Consider the following 23,523-nt stretch of genomic DNA (forward strand, 5'->3'; position numbering starts at 1 on the left):
ATACAAGAATAAAACATTTTGAATAAGAACATTTTGGGTATTGAGTTTTTTAAAAATTGTGGTAAAATATGCCTGACATAAAATTGACCATTTTAACCATCCTTAGATATACAGTTTAGTGGTATTAATTATATTCACATAGTTTTGCCACCATCATTACCATCCATGCCAGAACTTTATCTTCCCAAACTGAAACTTTATAGGCCTTAAATAGTAACTCTATATTCCTCCAGCCCGTTTCCTGGTATCCACCATTATATTTCTGTCTCTATGAATTTGACTATTCTAGTTAGCTCATATACATGGACTCAAGACAATACCTTTTGTGTCTGGCTTATTTCACTTAGCATTATGTCCTCAAGGCCATGTTTTAGCATGTGTCAGAATATCATTCCTTATTAAAGTTGAATAATACTCCACTGTATGTTGGAATTGTCTGTTCCATTTTCTGTTGATGGACACTTGAGTTGTCTCTACCTTTGGCTGTTGTAAATAATGGTGCTATGAACATTGGTGTACAGATATCTGTTCAAGTTCCTGCTTTCAGTTCTTTTAGATATAGTCTCAGAGGTGGAATTGATAAGTCATGGTAATTCTGTGTTTAACTTTTTGGGAAACTATCTTGCTGTTTTCCACAGTGCTGAACTACTTTACATCTTCACCAGCTATGCACAAAAGTTCTAGTTTCTCTATATCCTTAGAACATACTGTATTTCCTTTTTTTTTTTTTTCATATAAAAGTCATCCTAACGGATTTGAAGTGATATCTCACTGATGGTTTTGATTTTCATTTCCCTGATTAGAGATGTTGTGCATCATTTCCTGCTCTTATTGGCCATCTATATATCTTCTTTGGAGAAATGTTTATTCAATCGGGTTGACTGTTTTTTGTTCCTGAGTAGTAGGAGTTCTTTATATATTCTGAATATTGATCTCTTATCAGTTATTTGATTTGTATATATGTTCCCCCTTCTTTGGGTAGTGTTTTCACATTGTGTTCTTTGGTAGATGAAAGTTTTAACTGTGATGAAGTCCAGTTTATCTGTTTTTTTCTCATTGCCTGTATTTTTGGTGTCATAATTAAGAAATCATTACGAAAGCTAGTCATGAAACTTTCTCATATGTTTTCTCATAAAAGTTTTGTTTTTATTCTTCTTTAGAACTTTGATCTGGGTATTACATGCTTTTCCTCTGTTCATTGGAATTATCATATGGTTTTTCCTTCTTGCTGTGATAAATCGTATTAGATTTTATATTGTCAAATCAAGTTTAAATTCTTCTGGATGTGATATATTCATCTTTTTTACACATTACTATATTTAGTTTGCTAATATTTGATTTAGGCTTTTATCTACTCAGTGTGATACTGGCCTATACTTTTCCTTTGTCTGTTATCTTTGTTGGATTGTGTTATTAATTGAGTGGATTGAGGATTATTCTTTCTTTTTAAAAAAAATCTCAGTTTGTGGTAGATTGTGGGGTTATTTTTTCCTTTTTTTTTTTTTAAATCTCAGAGTTTGTGTATCATTGGGGTTCCCTATCCTTGAATGTGTGATGAAACTCATCTCTCTGGGCCTAGTGTTTCTTTGTAAGAAAATTTTATAGTACTAATTCACTTAATGGATATAAGACTGTTCAGTTGTGTTTTTTTCTGCATCAACTTTTGTAAGCTGTGTTTTCTAGGAAGCTTAATGGCTAATTTTAATAGTCGTTTTAGGAAACTAACTTCATTCATAAATTTATTTTTTCCTTCTGATTTCTTGAGTTGCACGATTTGCTTTCTTTTTTTTGTTAGTCTTTTTATCTAAGTATGTCAATAGATTTCTCTCAAAGTACTCACTCAACTAGTTGTATTTCAAAATATATTTTTTTAAATTATTTTATATTTTGATCGCACTGGGTCTTCATTGCTGCACACAGGCTTTCTCTAGTTTTGGAGAGCAAAGGTTCCTCTAGTTGCAGTGCACAGGCTTCTCATTGCAGGGCGTGGGTTCCTCCTTACGGGGACTTCTCCTGTGGAGCACAGGCTCTAGAGCACTTGGGTTCTAGTGGTTGTGGCATGGGCTCAGTAGTTGAGGCACATGGAGTCCACAGCATGTGGACTCTTCCCAGACCGGGAATCAGACCCATGTCCCCTGCTTTGGCAGGTGGATCCTTATCTACTTTACCACCAGAGAAGTCCCAAAAGGTCTTTTATGTAGAATTTTTGTAATTTGTTATTGTTGTTACTCACTCGCAGAGTCGTGTCTGACTCTGCCACCCCATGGACTGAAGCACTCCATGCTTTCCTGTCATTCACTATCTCCTGGAGTTTGCTCAAACTCGTATCCATTAAGTCAGTGATGCTGTCTAGCCATCTCATCCTCTGCTGCACCTTTCTCTTTTTACCTCTAATTTTTCCCAGCTTCAGGGTCTTTTCTAATGAGTCTATTCTTTGCATCAGGTCGCCAAAATATTCTGTTCTAAATGTTTTCTAATTTTATCATATATTTGGTCTGTGAGGTGTTTAGGAAGTAGTTTTTGTAAATATTTTTCTGTGCCTCAGAAAAATGTTTTCTATGATTATTTGGAAATTTTATACATTTGTATGATGTAATCAAGTTTTGTCAGTTCTATCTATGCATTAATGAAATAGATGTTAAACTCCTCTATTGTAATGGTGACTGTCACTTTTTCCATGCAGTTCTGTCACATTCAGTTCTTTTGTGAGTATTTTGAAGTCTTATTACATGGGGATCCTCATTTTCCTAATTTTTCATTTACTTAAGATCTATTTTATCTGATATTAAAACACCTATGCCTGCTTCACATAGGTATTTTTTTAGTGTGACTTTCTTTTAATTGAAAATTGGTTGATTTACATTTGTTGTTACTTGTAATATATTTGGATTATTTTCTACCCTCTTGTTCTGTGCTATTTGTCCCATTTTCCATGCTTCCTTGGTTTTTGTTTGTTTTTTTAACATTTTTGTCTTTTGGATGGGTTGAGCTTGCCTTTTCCTTCCCCAGATCACACTTCCAACTCTGCATCTTTCCCTCTACTGATTTGGAAGTTTATATATACTGTTTTATGTTTTCAGTGTTTACCCTTGAAAATCTAATGCACATCATAGCTTAAAATTTAAAATTAATTAGAATTTTTGTCTTTCTTGTGAATAATTTAAGAACCTTATAATGTTTATCTTCAGCATCACTACCAACCATACTCTCTACACATGCACTCATTAATATATTCAGCTTATGTGATTTCGTCTTGTATTTTCATTGTCCTTTAATCTCACAATTAGGCATTGTTGTTTTCTATATTCAGTAATTGTTTTGATTTACCAGCATATTTAGCTACTTCTTTGCTCCTGATTCCTTATTGCATCTGATCTCTCTCCTTTGAAATAATTTTCTTTTTTCTTAAGATATATCCTTTGGAAATTTCTGTTAATGTCTTTATTTTGCCCTTGTCCTTAAAAGACAGTTCTAGACAGTTAATTTGTCAGAGCTCTTGGGAGATATTTTTTCTTTGTCATCTGTTTCCATGACTGCTAATTAAGAAGTCAGATGTCAGCTTACTTGTCATTCTTTTGTAGGAAATCTTTTTTTCTCTGTTTGGTGGTGCTAATGGTTAAAAATTCACCTGCCAGTGCAAGAGACACAAGAGATGAGGGTTTGATCCCTGAGTTGGGAAGTTCCCCTGAAGTACCAAATGGCAACCTGCTCCAGTGTTTATGCCTGCAAAATTCCATTGATAGAGGAACTTGGCAGGCTGCAGTCCATGGAGTCGCAAGAGTCTGACAGAGCTTAGTGGCTAAACAGCAGCAGCATCTTTTTTCTCTATTTTTAATACCTTTTTTGTGTGTGTCCTGGAGTTTTACCATTTATCTGTCTTATTTGCAAATCATTGTACTTTTTGAATCAGAGAATTAGTGATTTTTTTTTCCTTTATTAGTTTTTAAAAATTTTTCATCTATTATGTGTTTGAATATTGCTTTCCTTCATTCTCTGTATTCTGTAACTCCCCTTTAGCTCTGTGTCCTTAATCTGTCCTTCTAATTTCATCTTTTTATTTATTAATGTAATTTCTTCAGATTTTCCTTCTACAACACTGTTTTTCTGTTTAGCTATTGCCTAATATGTTTAACCCATCCATTAAACTTTCACTTTCAGTATTTTTCAGTTCATAGAAGTCCTAGTTCTTTAAGTAGTGTGTTGTTCTGTATTTGTGGGGGGGTTTTGCTTTATTTCTTGAGACATTTTAAACCTCTTGCAACATCTGAATGAAGAACCGGGGTAGTTCTCTTGATTGTTGTTCATGATGCTTGGCTTCCTCATGTGTTTTGTGATATTTATTATATAAACTCTTTCTCGTTAGGACTTGAGGTCCTAAGAAGCCTGGGAAGAGAATTTGGTCCTCCAGATAAAGTTTATGATTAAACCTGCCAGGAGCCTAGGAATTTCCCAACTTAGGACACCCCTAAGTTACTTATTAGCTAGATGTTTTTGGACCATCAGGCCCTAACCTACTCTGAGGACCAGCCTATGATGACAGATTCCCAAGAGAGATGTATTGACAACCACCCCCCCCACCCCCTAAAAGCCAAAATCGTGTACTACTCATCTCTTTTTGCAGGGTGAACATGGTGGTGGTTGATTGGTTTTTGATGGACATTTTTACTGAAGGCATCTTCCTTTAGGGTTTCTGAGTGGAAAGCATATATTCTTCCCCACCTCTAATTAGTGTGGGATAAAAGGCTTGACTCCTGTCCCTCTACATGACATCCTTAAATCCTAAGGGTGTTGGTCACTGCGAAAATAGATGGTAATTGTTACCTTTAGTGATTACTTAATGCTCTGGATTCATACTTCCACTTCATTTTTAGCATTTGAGAATTTACCTTGCTTTTTTGCAAACTCAGCTTTGCATTTATAATGATACCTTTAATACTTCATCCTCTATTTTTAGGTGTTTTATGGTGAGAGGGTTCTGCATGTCTAGCTGGCCATATTTTTATTTATTTATTTTTGACATATTTTTAGAGAATTTCAATTTTCCTCTTTTTTTCAGCTTAAAACAATATTTAATAATCCACACTGTTCATGTTGTTCTGAAAAATGATTTTTGTCAGACCATTTCCTTATGCTTTAGTAGTGTATCATATCAGATCATCCTAATTTTTTAGGATGTTTTAGTACAAAAAGACCACCTATTGACTGGAAGCAGTTTTATGTGCTATCCTTCAACCAGGGTGGTTGTTGGAGTAAGGCAATTAGTTTCTCAAATCTTCCTTTCTGAAGCAGCTAGTAGTGTGCTGACTTTGAAAGGATTTGGTGATAGTAAATCTCAGTGAATCCCCAAGTACCTTTGAAAGAATGTAATTAAGTGTTTACTTCATGTTGAAAAAGCTATGAAAAAGTGTCTGTTGGGCTTCCAAATGACATCTGTTTGAAAAGAGGGTTCTATTAGTAAATGAACTGCTATAAAATGTGTTATTTTATTCTGAACCTTTAATAACTTCAGGGTTTTACTTATAATTTAGAAGAACATAGTATTTCTAGTTTGTTTTTATAGTATGTACTGATGTGTTCAGTCATGGCCAACTCTGCGACCCCATGGACTGTAGCCCACCAGGCTCCTCTGTCTGTGGAATTTTCCAGGCAAGAATACTGAAGTGGGTTGCCATTTCCTTCTCCAGTTTTTACTGTAGTATTCTAAAATTCCCGCTGGTTTCTTTGTTCTTACACCTCATCAATTACACAGAAACATCAAAGTTGTTTTTTTCCTCCGAGATGTGATTGTGAGCAATTTTAATGCAAAAAAAAATTTGTTTTTACGTTTTATATTATACATTTAAAACTGCTTTCTAAATGTTTTATAGTATCATGTCACCTTTATTTCCATCTAGGCTTATTCATCCTCATGTGTGCTCAGTCATGTCTGACTCTTTGTGACCCTTTAGACTGTGGCCTACCAGGCTCCTCTTTCCTGGCATTTTTCAGGCAAGAATACTGGAGTGAGTAGCCATTTCCTCCTCCAGGGGAACTTCCTGACCCAGGATTAAACCCTAGTCTCCTGCGTCTCCTGCATTGCAGGCAGATTCTTTACCTGCTGAGCCATTGGGAATACATCCCTCTAAATTATAGATACACTGTTATCCTTTATTCCTTACAGTATCAAACTGAAGGTCAGAGAATCTCCTGACATACTGATTAGTAAATGCTCTAGACAGAACAGCTTCTTCAGAGTCTCAGAGCAATTTAAATATTTGCATTAAGTAGAAATTAAAGTGTGTATATACATACTTTATTTTATATATATATGTATGCACACTTTATACTTTTCTCCAATAAGCATGACTTTTCACTTTTCAACTAATGACTGTATGAATGTGTATATACAGTAATTAGTTTAAAAGTGTAAAGAGTCATTTATATATGTACACACACACACACACACACACACCCATATACAGTAATTAAAATGAAGAGAGTTCTGCCTGTTGGAGATGAGGATAGAAATAAGAAGATGGCTTCCCTGGTGGCTCAGCAGTAAAGAATCCGCCTGCTGTGCAGGAGATGTGGGTTCAATACCTAGGTCAGGAAGATCCCCTGTAGAAGGAAATGGCAACCCACTTCAGTGTTTTTGCCTGGGAAATCCCATGGACAGAGGATCCTGGCTGGCTACAGTCCATGGAGTCAGAAAAGAGTGGGACACGACTTAGCAACTAGAACAACTATAACATAATGTTACGGACCCTGCAGTCAGACAAACTTTGGTTTATATCTCATTTCTGCCAGCTAATAACTGTGTGACCTTAGAGAAATTATATAACCTGTTTAGACCTGACATTCTTCTTGAAGGATGGGTGTAGATACAGCAATAGAACTAGCCTTATATTATCATAAGCATTAATTACATGCACGAAAAGCCCTTAAGTACAGTGCCTATGTTCCTGGTGGCTCTGATGGTAAAGAATCTCCCTGGAATGTGGGAGACCCAGGTTCAATTTCTTGGGTCGGGAAAATCCCCAGAAGGAAATGGCAACTCACTCCAGTGTTCTTGTCTGGAGAATCCCATGGACAGAGAAGCCTGGCAGGCTGTAGTACATGGGGTCACAAAGAGTCAGACATAGCTGAGCAACTAACTCTATGTAAATAGAAAAGAATCTTTGACTAGCCTTCAGGCTGTTGGAATCCCAGGAAGCAGGGCTTGGAAAATGCTGAAAGTTGCTCAGTTGTGTTTGACTCTTTGTGACCCCATGGACTGTCCATGGAATTCTCCAGGCCAGAATACTGGAATGGGTGGCCTTTCCCTCCTCCAGATCTTCCCACCCAGGGACTGAATTCAGGTCTCCTGCATCACAGGCAGAGTCTTTACCAGCGGAGCCACAAGGGAAGCCCCTTGAGGAGTTATTGGAGCTTCATAATTTTTGAGTTACTGCTACTGCTAAGTCACTTCAGTCGTGTGCGACCCCATAGACAGCAGCCCACCAGGCTCGCCCGTCCCTGGGATTCTCCAGGCAAGAACACTGGAGTGGGTTGCCATTTCCTTCTCCAGTGCATGAAAGTGAAAAGTGAAAGTGAAGTCACTCAGTCCTGTCTGACTCTTAGCGACCCCATGGACTGGAGCCCACCAGGTTCCTCCATCCATGGGATTTTCCAGGCACGAGTACTGGAGTAGGGTGCCATTGCCAGTTCGAGTTACTGGAGCCTCACAATTTTCTAGTATACTAGGAATACTAGAATACTAACATGATTGCTCTTATCCGAGGATGGTAATACTCATTGCTGTCTTGGGAACCCAGAGGATGGGGTAGGTCATATTCTTTCTTCATTGTATACTTATAAAGCCTTAGTTTTGTAAGTGTGGTCACAGTTCTTAGGCTCCCTGTTACCTTTATATCCTTACTAGGAGATAAACTTTATAAAGTAAATTACCTGTTAGAAAACGTTTCTTTTTCTTTTCCAGTTGAAGTTGCCAAGTCTGAAGTTGGGCTCTGTAGTGACTCTACTCATGTGGAGCCCCGTAATGATTCTACTCATATTTCTCTGCAAGAACACCAGTCTTCCATCAGTCATTGCCTCCCTGATGTTTCTACAATTACCGAAGAAGGTTTATTTAGCCAAAAGAGTTTCCTAGTTTTGGGGTTTAGTAATGAAAATGAATCTAATATTGCAATCATCATAAGAGAAAATGCTGGAAAAATTGTGTCCCTTCAGAGCAGAGTTGTTGCTGATTATGCTGTGGTTCCTCTGCTGGGATGTGAAGTACAGGCAACTGTGGGAGAAGTTGTAACAAACACATGGCTGGTAAGAAAACACCGCATCAGTTCAAATGTAGTATTGAAGGGTGTCTGAAGCTATATATCTTTGGCACTTTAGTTTTGGTAGACTGGTATTTGGGTTTGGGCACTGTCTGGATTTTGTTTTTAGCAAAGGAAATTATCAATAATAAAATACACAAGCTTCTTAGTCCTAATCCTGGTAGAATAGAGGGGCTACATCAGCAGCATTCTTTCCTAGGAAAGTGACTCCAGGTCTTCTCATATTTAGGTTTTCCCTGTTTTCCTACTACCAAAGCATGACATGCACTTATGTATTATTGCATCTTGTTGGCTTATCAATGATAATTTCAACCACTGACTTTTTCAACTTTCCAAGACTTAAGAGGAAAAATGATAACTACATTGGAAGAAATTAAATTTAAAGCAATATTTAGGAAATTCAATGATAAATCTGATTTTAATATCCTATATAATGACTGATACATTTTAATATTATAATTTTAAATGTATTGTGAATGAGCATATACACATTTATATTAATAAAATTGCTTTTCACTGTAACTGAACCAGTGTTAACCACTAATTGCTTATTTCAGGTTGATGATGATGTTTTTCTTGTTTTTAAAAGGTAATGTGTATAGACTACCAGACTTTAATTGATCCAAAGTCAAATCCTCTCTTCACACCAGTTCCAGTTATGGCAGGAATGACTCCTTTAGAGGGTTGTGTTCTTTCATTCAGCCAATGTGTAGGAGCTGAAAAAGATTCATTGACATTCTTAGCAAATCACCTTGGAGCCAGGTATGTAGTATTTTTAGTACTTGCCCTCTTGGTGTATGTATTATTTGTTTTTACTTACTGAAAAGCATACAAATTAGCATTTCACTGGATTTCTTATAATATTTATGAGGAGTATGTTGCATATCTGATGTGGTGGCTCAAAGTGGAAGGGAGAGAATGATGTTAGACAAGTACTTAGCAAGTATTAAGACTACAGGCATTAATGCTTACTACCAAGAAAAGGAATATTTAAAGATACTGCTTGTCTCAGTGTTATTTCCTTCTGTGTGCCATATTCTTTTTTAGTATACATTGTTTCTCTGCAATGCAGTGTTAAGCAGAAATAATGAATACTTTAGGAGAAAGAAAATGAATTTAAAAGTTCTTTAAATTAGCCCAACCCCTAAGTGAACTTTAATGGTGGCTGTTTAAAAAAAAAGTAGAAAACTGTTACATAAATAATTGTAAATGGACTAACTTTCACATTAAAGGAAAAGTTCTTTTAGATTATATCATGAAACAGCACTTAAAATACTTTAAAACAAGAGCCACACCTAAACCAAAGTGATTCAGAACATTTGGGGAAAAAGTAAAGATGGGCAAAGATATGTGAAAAGAGAGGGGTACAATTTTATTATCAGACAAGTTTGAATTCAAATTGAAAGGCATTAAACGGGGAAAAAGCATGTTGTAAATAAAGAATGCTATTTACACTGAAGGTTTTTAATTTCTAAAAAAATTAGAAATGAATAGTAGAAATGGAAAATGAAGACTGTTATCAACTGGACATTTTAGAACTTTTTAATAACTCTTGGTTCAAAGAGGAATTCAAAACCATTTATAAGCCTAGATATCATTGTCAACCTAATAGTAACAAGCAACACCAGTACCCACATTGTGACCTTAAAATACCATTTCCCACTAAAAGAAAGTAAAGCTTAGAGAAATGATCAGTTCTACGTCTGGGGCAGAAAAGATACCAGTGAGTCTGGAACCTTTTGTCAGAATGGAGAACAAATATATTATTGAAGACTACTACGAAGGGTTGTGTCAAAAGGACCACCACTGGCCGAAGACAGGAAAAGTGTCAATAGCAGCAGTGGCTCCAGACATCATCAAATAATATTTCAATCATGATTTCATAATGGCACCAAAAAACTAAGTTAATTGGCCATGTTTGAAGGATGCTAGGAAACCAACTCATTATTTTTGAAAGCTGGTAAATGAGGAGAAAGGATCTGGTATTTATTCTGCCTTCCTGTACAGTCTGTATCAGACTGTATCCATAATAATAGATAAGACAAAGTTTCCCTTTATAGAGGTATTCCAACAAATGAGTGAAGAAGAAATGGTAAAATTTTGACTCCTAATAAATGGAAGAATCTAGATATTGAAAACCAACATTCACAAAATAAAGAGAAAACTAGACATATGCCTCCTTATGAAGAATATACAACCATCTTGAAACAATCTTATCAAAATAATGAAACCTCATGATCCAGTATCTTCAACAGATATAAAGGGGGCATGGAAAGAAGAGGGAACCTGGAAGCCAAAAGACATAAAAAATGAAATGTAGTGTTTAAGGGTGGGAAGTGATAAAGAAAGGAAGTTCAGTTCAGTTCAGTTGCTCAGTCATGTCCGACTCTTTGCAACCCCATGAACCGCAGCATACCAGGCCTCCCTGTCCATCACCAACTCCCAGAGTCCACCCAAAACCATGTCCATTGAGTTGGTGATGCCATCCAACCATCTCATCCTCTGTCATCCCCTTCTCCTCCTGCCAGCAGTCTTTCCCAGCATCAGGGTCTTTCAAGTGAGTCAGCTCTTCGCATGAGGTGGCCAAAATATTGGAGTTTTAGTTCCAAGATCAGTCCTTCCAATGAACACCCAGGACTGATCTCCTTTAGGATGGACTGATTGGATCTCCTTGCAGTCCAAGGGACTCTCAAGAGTCTTCTCCAGCACCACAGTTCAAAAGCATCAATTCTTCGGTGCTCTGCTTTATAGTCCAACTCTCACATCCATACATGACCACTGGAAAAACCATAACCTTGACTAGATAGACCTTTATATCTACTACTGTGGGCAGAAATTCCTTAGGAAAAATGGCGTAGCCATCATAGTCAACAAAAGAGTCCAAAATGCAGTACTTGGATGCAATCTCAAAAACGACAGAATGATCTCTGTTCGTTTCCAAGGCAAACCATTCAATATCACGGTAATCCAAGTCTGTGCCCCAACCAGTAGCCCTGAAGAAGCTGAAGTTGAACAGTTTTATGAAGACCTATAAGACCTTCTAGTACTAACACCCGAAAAAGGTGTCCTTTTCATTATAGGGGACTGGAATGCAAAAGTAGGAAGTAAAGAAACACCTGGAGTAACAGGCAAATTTGGCTTTGGAGTACAGAATGAAGCAGGGCAAAGGCTAATAGAGTTCCGCCAAGAGAATGCACTGGTCATAGCAAACACCCTCTTCCAACAACACAAGAGAAGACTCTACACATGGACATCACCAGATGGTCAACACCGAAATGAGATTGATTATATTCTTTGCAGCCAAAGATGGAGAAGCTCTATATAGTCAGCAAAAACAAGACTGGGAGCTGACTGTGGCTCGGATCATGAACTCCTTATTGCCAAATTCAGACTGAAATTGAAGAAAGTGGAAAAAACCACTAGACCATGTATGACCTAAATCAAATCCCTTATGACTATACATTGGAAGTGAGGAATAGATTTAAGGGACTAGATCTGATAGAGTACCTGATGAACTATGGACAGAGGTTTATGACATTGTAAAGTAAGGAAGTGATAACTATAAATATCCAAACAGTGGCTGCTATTAACATGGGAGGGGAGGGGTGGTAGTAACAGAAGAGGCATATTGGAGAGGTTCTGGAGTGACTGGTAAGAGTCTGTCTTCTGACGTGGGTGGGGAAAATAAGGGTTTTCATTTTATAATTCACTAAATCTTATATTTCCTTTTTTGCTGTGTTCTATACTTTGGTTATACTAAACAATAAACTTTTGGAAAAAACAAATTGTAGAAAAGAACAGTAAGAAAATATGGCAGTAGACTAAAGCAGTGCTCATAGAAAAATTCAGCAAACTGATTACATAAAATACTAATATACAGAAGTCACTGACCTTCATATGTGCAGCTAGTTAGAAGAGCTAATGAAAACAGAGGTCTCTTACTAAATCTGTAGTAAGAGATAAATAGGTAGCAACTGATATGTAATCTTAAAAAGAAAGGAAATGAATGAACAAAATAAAACCAAAATAGACTCATAGATACAGAGAATAAATTAGTGGTCACCAGAAGGGAGGAAATGGCAACCCACTCCAGTGTTCTTGTCTGGAGAATCCCAGGGATGGGGGAGCCTGGTGGGCTGCCGTCGATGGGGTCTCACCGAGTCGGACACGACTGAAACGACTTAGCAGCAGCAGCAGAAGGGAAGGGAATAAGAGGCTGGGCAAAATTAGTGAAGGGGATTAAGAGGTACAAAATTCCAGTTATAAAATTTAAAAGTCACAGGGATGTAATTAGATTTGGTATTGATCTTTTGTAATCTATTTAAATGTTGAGTCACTATATCATACACCTTAAACTAATATTGTATGTCAACTATATTTTGATTTAAGAAAAAAGTTGAAAGTGAAACTTGGAAGAGCTACGGAAACTTGTAAAATGCTATTGAGGGAAACAGGACTTGAAGAGTATAAAAGATGTACCTGTTCTTGGACAGGAAGACTATAAACATTATAAAGGAATTGTTTAGAGAGGGCAATAAGCAGACTAATTCTTAAATTCATAAGAAAATATTAGCAAGCAGGAAAGTCATAAAAATTCTGAAATAGAATTGTTATTTAAATATATTTTGTAAACCTCACTAGATAATAGTATGTCTGTAAGTAGCAGAAAGTTAAGTGAACAGACAGAAAGCATAGAAATAGACCTAAATACAAATGAATTTAGTATATGATAAAGGTGATGTTTCAGCTTATTGAGGAAGAGATAATTCAATAAAATTGGAGCAACATCTCATACCAAAATAAGTACCAAATTAATTGATCAGTGGGTTAAATGTGAAAAATGAATCCTTGAAAGTACTAGGGAAAATGTGGGATACTTGACAAAATCTTAGAAGTGAGGAACTAGACCTGAAACCCAGAAGTCCTAAAAGACATTTCTGTTTGTATCTCAAACGGTGGTGTTCTCTTTAATATTCTGTGATCTTGAGGAAGACGCTTAATTTCTCTGCATCTTTTCCCAGGTTGTATCTTTATGATAACTTGTAAAATATTGGTATTTCACAAATACTGAGAGGATCCAATGATATACTTGAAAATGCTTAGAGAAGTTGGGGTGTAGGGCTAGAAGTTGTGTTATTCATACTCATCCTTTGCTCCCCTAGTTGTTCCGTGTCTTTTACTGGGAGGAAAGACAAGGTGGGTAGGTGGGTGATGACCAATTAAATAGATGATCTTTCTGGTTATTTCTTGTAAGTCTGGTTTAATTTGCTTATTTTTAAATAATTAATTTTTTAAAGTTTAATTTTAACAATACATTTTTATCCTAGAGTAGGTATTGTAAGAGGATTAGCTTAATTTAAGAAATATAACCAACTTTTAATGTATTTTCTTTACTTAGAACTCTGACAACACCATTGTATTAGAAATGTCATTCTTTGCCAACTATTATGCATATGACCATTTGCTTTTTTTTAAAATGTAACTTTCAGTGTTCAAGAATACTTCGTTCGCAAGTCCAATGCAAAGAAAGGCATGTTTGCTAGTACACATCTTGTTTTGAAAGAGCCAGGTGGTTCTAAATATGAAGCTGCCAAGAAGTGGAATTTACCAGCAGTCACCATAGCTTGGCTGTTAGAGTCTGCTAGATTGGGAAAGAGAGCAAATGAAAACCATTTCCTGATTGAAAATTCATCTAAAGAAGGTTAATATTTTTGTTTGTCATTTTATATATATTTTTACAGTTTGGTTTCTGGGATTGTTGTTCAGTTGCTAAGTCGTGTCTGACTGTTTGTGACCCCACAGTTTCTGGTATATGAATGTGCTAAAACTTGTTTTTCAGACAGTTCATTAAGATTTCTCCCTTTAACATGAGCCACTGTTGGGCACCCATTATTGGGGAGAGGGGTGAGCAATATAAGTACGTTCATAGCAGAAATGTTTAATTTATAATTGTACTATCAAGTGTAGGCACAATCTGAAAGCTAGAAGGTACAAACAGTATGGGAGTGTTCGAGGGTCTCAGTGTTTGAATCTAAAGATGTGAGCTTGGATCGCATTTACTGTTCCTTCTGTGAGTAAAGTGCTGTCTATTCCTATTTTAGTTTTTCCTGTCTATGCATTTTATTCTATTCCAGTCTGTTCCTGGACTTCTGCATCTTATCTCTTGCCCGCCTTGTGCTTGCTTGTTCCTCCTTGTCTTTCAGCTCCCAGCTTAGATATCACTTTCCCTGGAATATCCTTGATTTATAAGTATGGCCTTCTCTTGCCATAACACCATGCCTCTTTTGTAGCTCTTATCCCAGTGTTACCATTCCAGTTTACTTTCCTGTTTCCCTGCTCAGCCATAAGCTCTGAAAAGGCAAGGAGTACATGCATCTTGTAAATTATATATTTTCATTGTCTAGATTGGACCTGGCATGGAGCAGCCATCTAGTAAGTGTTCTTGATAAATGTTGAAAAATGGTAGGAGGCAGAATGGGAGGACACAGTAGCCTCTCTTATATAACATGAGGGCATCCCAGGTCACACTTTAGGGAACCTTGGGAACAGCTCTCAAAGCTATTACTTATTACTTTTCTCTAGATAAACTGGGAATTTTACAACTGAGGTGAAGTAATGTTTAGGTCATATTAAAATCTCATTAAGAACTTTTCAAAAACTTGACTGTAGTTGTTAACTCTGAGTACATATAATTGGGATTTTCTTTTTACTCTGCCATTGACCAAGATGATATTAACTTCTTGTTCAATCACTAAGTCATGTCTGAGTCTTTGTGACCCCATGGACCCAGCACACCAGGCCTCCCTGACCTTCACTGTCTGCCAGAGTTTGCTTAAGCTTATATCCATTGAGTCAATGATGCTACCTAACCATCTCATCCTCTGCCACCCTCTTCTTTTGTCTTCTGTCTTTCCAGTGAGTCAGCTCTTCACATCAGGTGGCCAAAGTATTGGAGCTTCAGCTTCAGCATTAGTCCTTCCAATGAATATTTAGGGTTGATTTCCTTTAGGATTGACTGGTTTGATCTTCAAGGGACTCTCAAATGTCTTCTCCAGTATCGCATTCTTTGGCACTTGCTTATATAATTTTGGGCAAATTATGAGGTTTATTGAGAATATTTTAAGTTATAACAAGATGAAACAGGAAATCTAATTTCATTCATTATTTCAGTTGATTTGCTTGTCTAACTCAACATATATTTTAATGTCTGGTTTATTTCTTTGAAAGTAAGTTTATAGCTTTGTGGTGTGAAGTGTACTTCACATGAAAACTAATAGGAAGATAAAAACATCACTTCTTGTATGCCTCTTTAGAGACAAGAAAATGACATCAGTGGCTCATATTTATTTCTTTTCATTTTAAATCTCTAGAACAAAGTTTGGAAACTGAAACAACAAATGAGGTGAATCTAAATCCAGATACTCCAGAGCATCCTGTAACACATCTGGAAACTCAGAGAAAAACAGCCGTTACACCTTTAGATATGAACCGCTTTCAGAGTAAAGCTTTCCGCACGGTGATGTCACAGCACTCCGGACAGGCTTCAGTGTCCCCTTCCCCAGGACAGTCACTTCAGAAGGAGCCCTCATTACACCTGGATACGCCGTCAAAGTTTCTGTCCAAGGACAAACTGTTCAAGCCTTCCTTTGATGTGAAGGTGAGGCTTATAGAAAATGGTTCTGGAGATAACAGTTTTATAGTTCATAAAGTTAAAGCACCAAGTTCTCCATCACTTAGTTTGTAGTAGTAACTTCAGAAATATTGGCAAATAGATTCATGATAATGAGTCCCTATGTATACCCAGCGTTGAGGTAACAGCTAGAGATATATATGGTGTGAAATCAGGACATCTGGGTTCAAGTTCTGTGTCTGTTGTGAATGGTATGATTCGCAGATTGTTTAATATATTTGAGCATCAGTTCTATCTTTTGTACAAATAGGATAATATCACTGAAAACCACACACTTACTGTAAGAATCAAGTGAAATTGTGTGATAAATAGTTTCATAAACTGTACAATTACATAGACACATTGGACTTAGGTTTTGATTCTAGGAATACCCCCAGTGCACTTTCTGAAAATGTTATCTCTTTACCTTTCAGTCATTTGCCCTAAAAAGATGAGTTAAGTGTGCATCTTTCTTTGATCTTCTGAGCATTGGAATATGGCTCTCTGTTTAAAAAATGCATTCACAAATTAAGGTTTAATTCAGCCTTCTCAGATAGTTTTCTTTCATTCCCCAAAGATAATTTTCTTCACTACTCCTTTAGTAGTTCTTGGCCTTTCAAATAGCTGTGCGAACCATGATTTTTTTTATCCATGAACCTTTGCAAAAGTATTGTGTGGTTTTACTCATAGTATGTTTTGGAGCAGACTTAAAGTTTGCAAGTTGTTCATCTTCAGAAAATAAACATAAATTGACCTGGGACAGTTTTCTCCAAGCTAAATCTTTGATCACATTTCTTCTGAAGTAATATTTTTACTGTAACACTACTTATGCTGTGAAAAGTAGAGGGAAAGCACTGGTTTGGGAATTGTGAGATCTAAAATCAGGCCTCTGCTTTGCCTCTTACTGCCTTTTAAGGCAAGTCAACTTCTTTGTGTTTCATTATCCCCATCTGTAAAATTATGGAGCATATCTAGATGATTTCTAAGGTCTCAAAGCTAGTAATATTCTTTGAATAGTAAATGGAATAATAATAGGCAAGATAGTAGAAATATTTCTGTTTGTTGAGACCATTCTTCTACTTTACAGTGAAAAACTGATGGTTCTGAAATAGTCTCAGTGAAGGTATAAAGCACATTTAAAGGTTTTATTGTTCAGTCATAATGTGTTTAGCAGTGTCTCTCTCTTGTGATATATAAAATAGTACTTCACCTTGTACTCAGTGGTCTTTAAATTAATGTAACAGATGGGCAAAAAAGAAAAATCTGATTATCTACTCTGCTCTCTAGTACGTGGTGAAACACTGATGCTTTGCTCATGAGAATATATCAGTGTTGGTGCATGCATTTTGCTTACATGGTTTCCTTTACCTGTGCAAATTGTGTGTGTTCAAGGTGAATATTCATCACTTGAGCACTGGCTAAATACTTTCTGCTGTGTATATGGAATACTCTTCAGATGGGAAAGAGAATGAGCACAAGTCCTGAACAGCAGTGACTAGTGCTCACGTGGGAATTGGGGTGGCTTGGGAATAGGCATATATTTTGTACCTTTGAAGATTTTTCATAATCCTCAGCTCAATATGACTTTTTAATCCTCCTTATTGTTCATGTCTAGTTTATATCCATCCTTGCTTACTTGTTTCCTTCTGTGTTTTTTGCTTGTTTACTTGTTTGTTTTGTTTTTTTTTGTATCATTTTAACCAATTTCAACTGTGAAGTGAAGTGGCTCAGTTGTATCCAACTCTTTGCGACCCCATGGACTGTAGCCTACCAGGCTCCTCTGTCCGTGGGATTTTCCAAGCAAGAATACTGGAGTGGGTTGCCATTTCCTTCTCCAGGAGATCTTCCTGACCCAGGGATCGAGCCCAGGTCTCCTGCATTGTAGGCAGATGCTTTACCGTCTGAGCCATTTCAACTGTAAGATCAGACAAATGTGGTAAAATACTACTGAAAATGTATTAAGCTGCTTGGTCTCTTTGAACCAGTTTGTTGGACAGTATGGAATTGTTTTCTTCATTATCTATATAGATACAGATAATACTTCATTCTTTTTATTGTTGTTTGGAGGAAAGCTGGAGTAGGTTAAAGCTATAATCCAGTTAATACTGAGGATTATTCCCCTTCTCTCTTTACCTCTTTTTTCCCCTTTCCTTTTTCTGTTTACCTCTGTCTCCCCTCTTCTTTCTCTCCTTTTCTCTTCCTTTTCCTCACTTCCTTCCTCTTCCTCCTCCTCCTCCTCCATATACACAGGATGCTCTCGCAGCCTTGGAAACTCCAGGAGGTCCCAGCCAGCAGAAAAGGAAACTGAGTACACCACTCTCAGAAGTCATCGTCAAAAACCTGAAACTTGCTTTGGCAAATAGCTCTCGAAATGCTGTTGCTCTTTCTGCCAGCCCTCAACTGAAGGATGCCCATTCAGAAAAGGTGGAATTATATCTCTTATTAAAAGGAAGTTTTAGATTTAAAAAAAACATTTGAAATAATAATGATTGATCTGTTTCTTTTATTTTCCATGGGCAGGAAGATGCTCCGAAGCCACTTGAGAACGTTGTGGTGTGTGTTAGTAAGAAACTCAGTAAGAAGCAGAGTGAACTAAATGGGATTGCGGCCTCTCTAGGTGCAGACTACAGGTAGTTGGCACGCATTTTTTTTGGTGGTGATATGAACTCAATTTATAGGGAAACCTAAAGCTGTTGTGAGCATCTATTTAAAAAAAAAAAAAAAAGCATTATTTTGCCTTTTATTAATAGTTTATCATAGTATCTACAAAATCCAATTTTGATTTAATTTACCTCATCCTTTTAAGATACCCTCTCCCATATCAATTCACTCTTACATGTATGTTTTTAGGGCATATTTAACAAATATATGAGAACATACTTTGTGACACTATTTCTAAAAATCTGGGATCCGTGAATGAGTACAGTCGAGAAAAAAAATCCTTGTCTTCAAGGAGTTTTTTTAATACATTTAGGTCGGAGATTTTAAGCATGTTTCTTAGTGATTTTCAAATTAGAGCCCTTCTGTGAGTACTGCTAAGTGCTGCAGCACTCCTGAATTAAAATGGTCTTTTTGAGGATGTTTAATGCCTATCGTTTTTACTTTGGAGTCATAGATAACCACTCTCAACCTGACAGCCCATCTAGAGACAGGTCCCTAGCACAAATGGCATCAGTGTCAGGGATTGAGAGACCCTTGCCTATTCCAGCCAGTGCTGAGTTGATCGTATTCCTTCATTGTCTGTGGTACTCGCTTGCTTGATCACTTGTTTTCAGCAGTTCATAGTTAGCATAATGATTGGTTTACAATTAACAAACAGTTTGAGGAATATGATTAGCTTTATCTTTCCCTTTTGGTAAGTCATTTCAGTTATCTTTTTGATGGAGAAATTAAATCAGGAGAATGGAAAAATAAAATATATTTGTGTGATTATAGGCACCTTAGTGTTTCATTCATCTATTGTAGAAGAGTAAAGCTTTCTTACTTATAACTATTATTTGTATTGTCTATATATTGTTCTTACCTGGTTGCTGAGTGCTCAATATGAGGCAAGTATTATCTCATACCATTCTCACAGTAGCCCTAAGAGCCCTAAAAATTGAATGTGTCCATGGGGATTCTGTTTAGATGTAGACTTATGTAAGATTTAAAAAACGCATATAGGACTTGTGTTTTTATAAGATTTAAAATGCCAGTCCTGGGAATTCCTGGTGGGTCCACAGGTTAGGATTCTGCACTTCCACTGCTGGGGGGCCAGGTTCTATCCCTGGTCAGGGAACTAAGATCCCACAAGCCACACCAGACAGCCAAAATAAATAAAATGCCCCAGTCTTCTCAATATAAAAAAAAAATACATTGCTGAAATCCCTAAATAGAATCTAATACTCAGTGGCATTACTTTGGAATTTGCATTAGGTATATTCCTGAAGTAAATTTCTGAGACTTGATAATTAATGAGAGGAAAGAACTCTTATTATGCAGAGGTTACAGTATGTATGTGTTCCTAGGGTAATTGGCTCTCAAGTGCTGCTGTTCCAGATGTTCCCTTCCATACGCACCAAAGAGATCAGTGATACTGTCTCCCACCTGCTGACAGTTAAAATCTAGACCAGATCTTCCTGACACATCAGATATAGCACTCCCTTTTTATTACAGATATTTATACAACATTCCTTCTACTAAAATGGATTTCATAAATCTAACTTTTATAATTAAAGTCAGTAGAAGGTACATAGTAATAGAATATACATTAAATATGTAAATGCCTTTGTCTGATAACACAGAGGGGAATGGAGTATTTATATTTTTGCATACATAGAAAGAGCACTTCAAATGTGATAGCTGGAAGACTGAAATAGATATGGAGACTCAGATACCATAAACAGGATTTCTGTTGGTATTATGACTACCATGAGTTGTTCACATTTAGCAAACTAGGTTAAGGAAATATTAAATGGGAAGAAATCGGGAGCACAGTGTAATAGCTAAGAGTGTGCATTTTGAAGTCAAAATTGGCTCTACCTCTTATTCACTGAGTATGTTACTTAATCATGTCCTTCAGTTTGCTTATCTATTAAATGGATAAAATAATACAGTGTTTTAGAATTGTTGTGAGAAATGGATGGATAATGCTGTGTAGAGTACACAATATTATGGGCACAGAGTGAATGTACAGTGACTAGTGGCTGCCAGCAGCTGGAGGATAGGTTGGATACTTAACTGGAAAATATCTTTATTGTTATATCACCCGTATGAAGTGATATTATAGAAGATGTTTTAAAGAATATCTTTCTGCGTCTCTCTCTACATTTATATATTGAGAGATATGCGTATAAAATTTAACAGTGAAAGTGGAGTCTGTCATTTAGTGTTTTTGCTTACTCTGGTTCCTGAAAGGTTTTGGGTATTCTGTTTATAGAGAATAATGATAAACTAATGTCGTTATCTCTCTCAGGTATTCAGGCTTTTGTGGGTTTGATTGTTTTAGGTGGAGTTTTGATGAGACAGTGACTCATTTCATCTATCAAGGACGACCAAATGACACTAATCGGGAGTATAAATCTGTAAAAGAAAGAGGAGTACACATTGTTTCAGAGCACTGGCTTTTAGAGGTAAGCATACTCCCCGCGCCTTTCTGTTAAATGAAAACATAAACAGTACTTCAAGGCACAAATCCATTTCTCTGTACATAAACAAGTTTGATAACCTTATTTAATTGCACATTTCCTTTCTTTGGCATCAGAAACTTAAGGTCTTTAATCCTTAAATGCTTAGTAAATCTTTAATGGGTATTCTTTCAGATTGTCTCTGATTCTTTTTGCTAGTTAAAAATGATATGAAAGAAAATTTTGTAATGCTTTGAGGAGAATTAATTTAGCATGCCAATACAGTTTCTTTTCTTTCTTCTTCTTCAATTTTCCTTCTGGGTATTCCCTGAAATGTGATTGATACTTTGGCAAAAGCATAGAAATAGAATTAGATTTCATACTTTAGTGGGCAGGACATTTAAAAGTGAGGACAAATTGTTACTTGTATAATGGAATTTTAAAGTCAACTACTTTTCAAAACTTTAATTTTGTGAACTTTTGCCATCTTAGAATTCCTTAACATCTTTTAGTTACTAAAATTTTTTTAGTCCTGTTTTAAAGCACACCATTGTATTACAGTGTGCCCAGGAGTATAAACATCTTCCCGAATCTCTTTATCCACATACTTACAATCCCAAAATGAGCTTGGACATCAGTGCAGTGCAAGATGGCCGACTCTGTAATAACCGACTACTTTCAGCTGGCTCTGCAATGAGGGATGATGAGGTAAACGATACAGATGATACATTTACCCCCTCTTTAAGCTGAATGTACAGTCATATATTGCTGTGAAGCCTTACACAGGGCTTGGTTTGAGAAACTGTAATTTTTCTCCTTCAATAGCCAGATCATATGCCTCTAGAAGAAAATGATATAGACAATATGACCACCAGTAATAAAGAACTAACAACATCAAATGGAAATGGGAGGAATGACTCTAAAGGAGGTAAAATATTTTAAATTACAAACAAAATTTATAAATGTGTATCTTTCATACTGAGGGCTTCCTTTGCATCAGATGAACAAATAAAGTTATCTTCTATGTTACTAAATAGAAGTAAAGCATATATTAATATTTGAGGATTGAATTGAGGTTCCATGCCAATCATTAATTAATAGCAAAACTTTGAGTGATAAAGTGTGAAACCTGTAAAATGTGTGAAACTAGGTATTCTACAGAGTTAGTGTGACACAGCTGTATTCTCTTAAACATAGGTAGAGATGGTAATTTTTCAAAAATTGGTCCTTTGATTCAAAAAGTTTCATTATATGCACAATATATTTTAACATAAATTCACATGGTTTTAAAGGTACAGAAGGAGGTGTAAAGAGTTTCTCTTTATCTTTCTGATGTTATTTATTTATTTTTGGTTGTGCTGGGTCTTCATTGTCATGGGCAGGCTTTCTCTAGTTGCGGTGCACTGGCTTTATTGTAGTGGCTTATCTTGTTGTGAAACACAGATTCTAGGCACAGGAGCTCAGTAGCTGTGGAGTAGCTACTTAGTAGCTCGCAGGCCCTAGCGTGCTCAGGCTCCAGTAGTTGAGGCAGGCACGTGAGGCTCTAGAGTACGGGTGCAGTAGTTACAACACATGTGCTTGCTCTGCAGCACGGGGGATCTTCCCAGACCAGGCATCCCACCCGTGTTCCCTGCATTGGAGGGGAACTCCTATCCACTGTACCACCAGAGAAGTCCTCTGATGTTATTGTCTTATGATTTCTTCCAGAGCTGTTTTATGAGTGTACAATTATAAACATGTTTTCTCCTTCCCTCATTTAAAAAAATATATAAATATTAAACTACTATATATATTGTTTTATACTTTGATATTGATATTGTTATTTAACAGTTCAACTTGTGGAGTGTCATATTAGGACATAAGGAGCTTCTTCAGTCTTTTTCCCTTTTTTGGCAACTGTATAGTATTCATAGTATGAATGGCTCACTTTGTTTAGCCAGTTCCTTGTTGATGGGCATGTTGGTTATTTCTCTTGTCTTGCTATTATAAAGAGTGGTGCAGCAATGAGTAACGTTAAAGCTCTAGGTGTCCTCTCTTTAATGGATTTAATGGATCAGTATTTTCTATTTTCTTTACCCTACCAGAGCATTCCCTATGATTTACCTGTTTAGTTAGTCCCACTCTGTTCATTCCAAAAATGTTTATTTAGTACCTACTTGAATATTTAGTCTATAAAGAAACCAAAGATAAACATGTTGTGGTCTGTGTTTTCAGGGACCATAAGGGAAAATCATAAATGACTGTAATGTATGTCAGGGTGTGGTACAGAGCATGAGAGGATCAGAAACTGGCAGGGTATCTGCAGAGGGATGATGACCATGCGTCTCAGCAGTGTCTGCAGAGGGCTTCCTGATTATTTCCTATTCCATCTCCATAGTAAGGGCTGCCTTTATGTCTTGGTTCTGCAGTATTCATAGTCTTAGTACAGTACTGTAGC

The 23,523-nt window shown here is 36.6% G+C and overlaps 1 protein-coding gene across 4 annotated transcripts in view; it reads left to right on the plus strand.

Annotated features, from left to right (window-relative positions):
- The window catches only part of TOPBP1 (DNA topoisomerase II binding protein 1), a 70,981-nt gene that overhangs the window by 19,367 nt on the left and 28,091 nt on the right, over positions 1 to 23,523 (plus strand). For all 4 annotated transcript variants that reach the window (XM_005201960.5, XM_059886074.1, NM_001206766.2 and 1 more), the window contains 9 exons: positions 7,958 to 8,298; positions 8,902 to 9,074; positions 13,802 to 14,013; positions 15,683 to 15,969; positions 18,232 to 18,405; positions 18,502 to 18,611; positions 20,969 to 21,092; positions 21,648 to 21,794; positions 21,912 to 22,014. In XM_005201960.5, the coding sequence (XP_005202017.1) occupies positions 7,958 to 8,298; positions 8,902 to 9,074; positions 13,802 to 14,013; positions 15,683 to 15,969; positions 18,232 to 18,405; positions 18,502 to 18,611; positions 20,969 to 21,092; positions 21,648 to 21,794; positions 21,912 to 22,014 (1,671 nt within the window). The remainder of the gene's footprint in view (positions 1 to 7,957; positions 8,299 to 8,901; positions 9,075 to 13,801; positions 14,014 to 15,682; positions 15,970 to 18,231; positions 18,406 to 18,501; positions 18,612 to 20,968; positions 21,093 to 21,647; positions 21,795 to 21,911; positions 22,015 to 23,523) is intronic.

The sequence above is a fragment of the Bos taurus genome, chromosome 1 (assembly GCF_002263795.3).
Source record: "Bos taurus isolate L1 Dominette 01449 registration number 42190680 breed Hereford chromosome 1, ARS-UCD2.0, whole genome shotgun sequence".
Taxonomy (NCBI): domain Eukaryota; kingdom Metazoa; phylum Chordata; class Mammalia; order Artiodactyla; family Bovidae; genus Bos; species Bos taurus.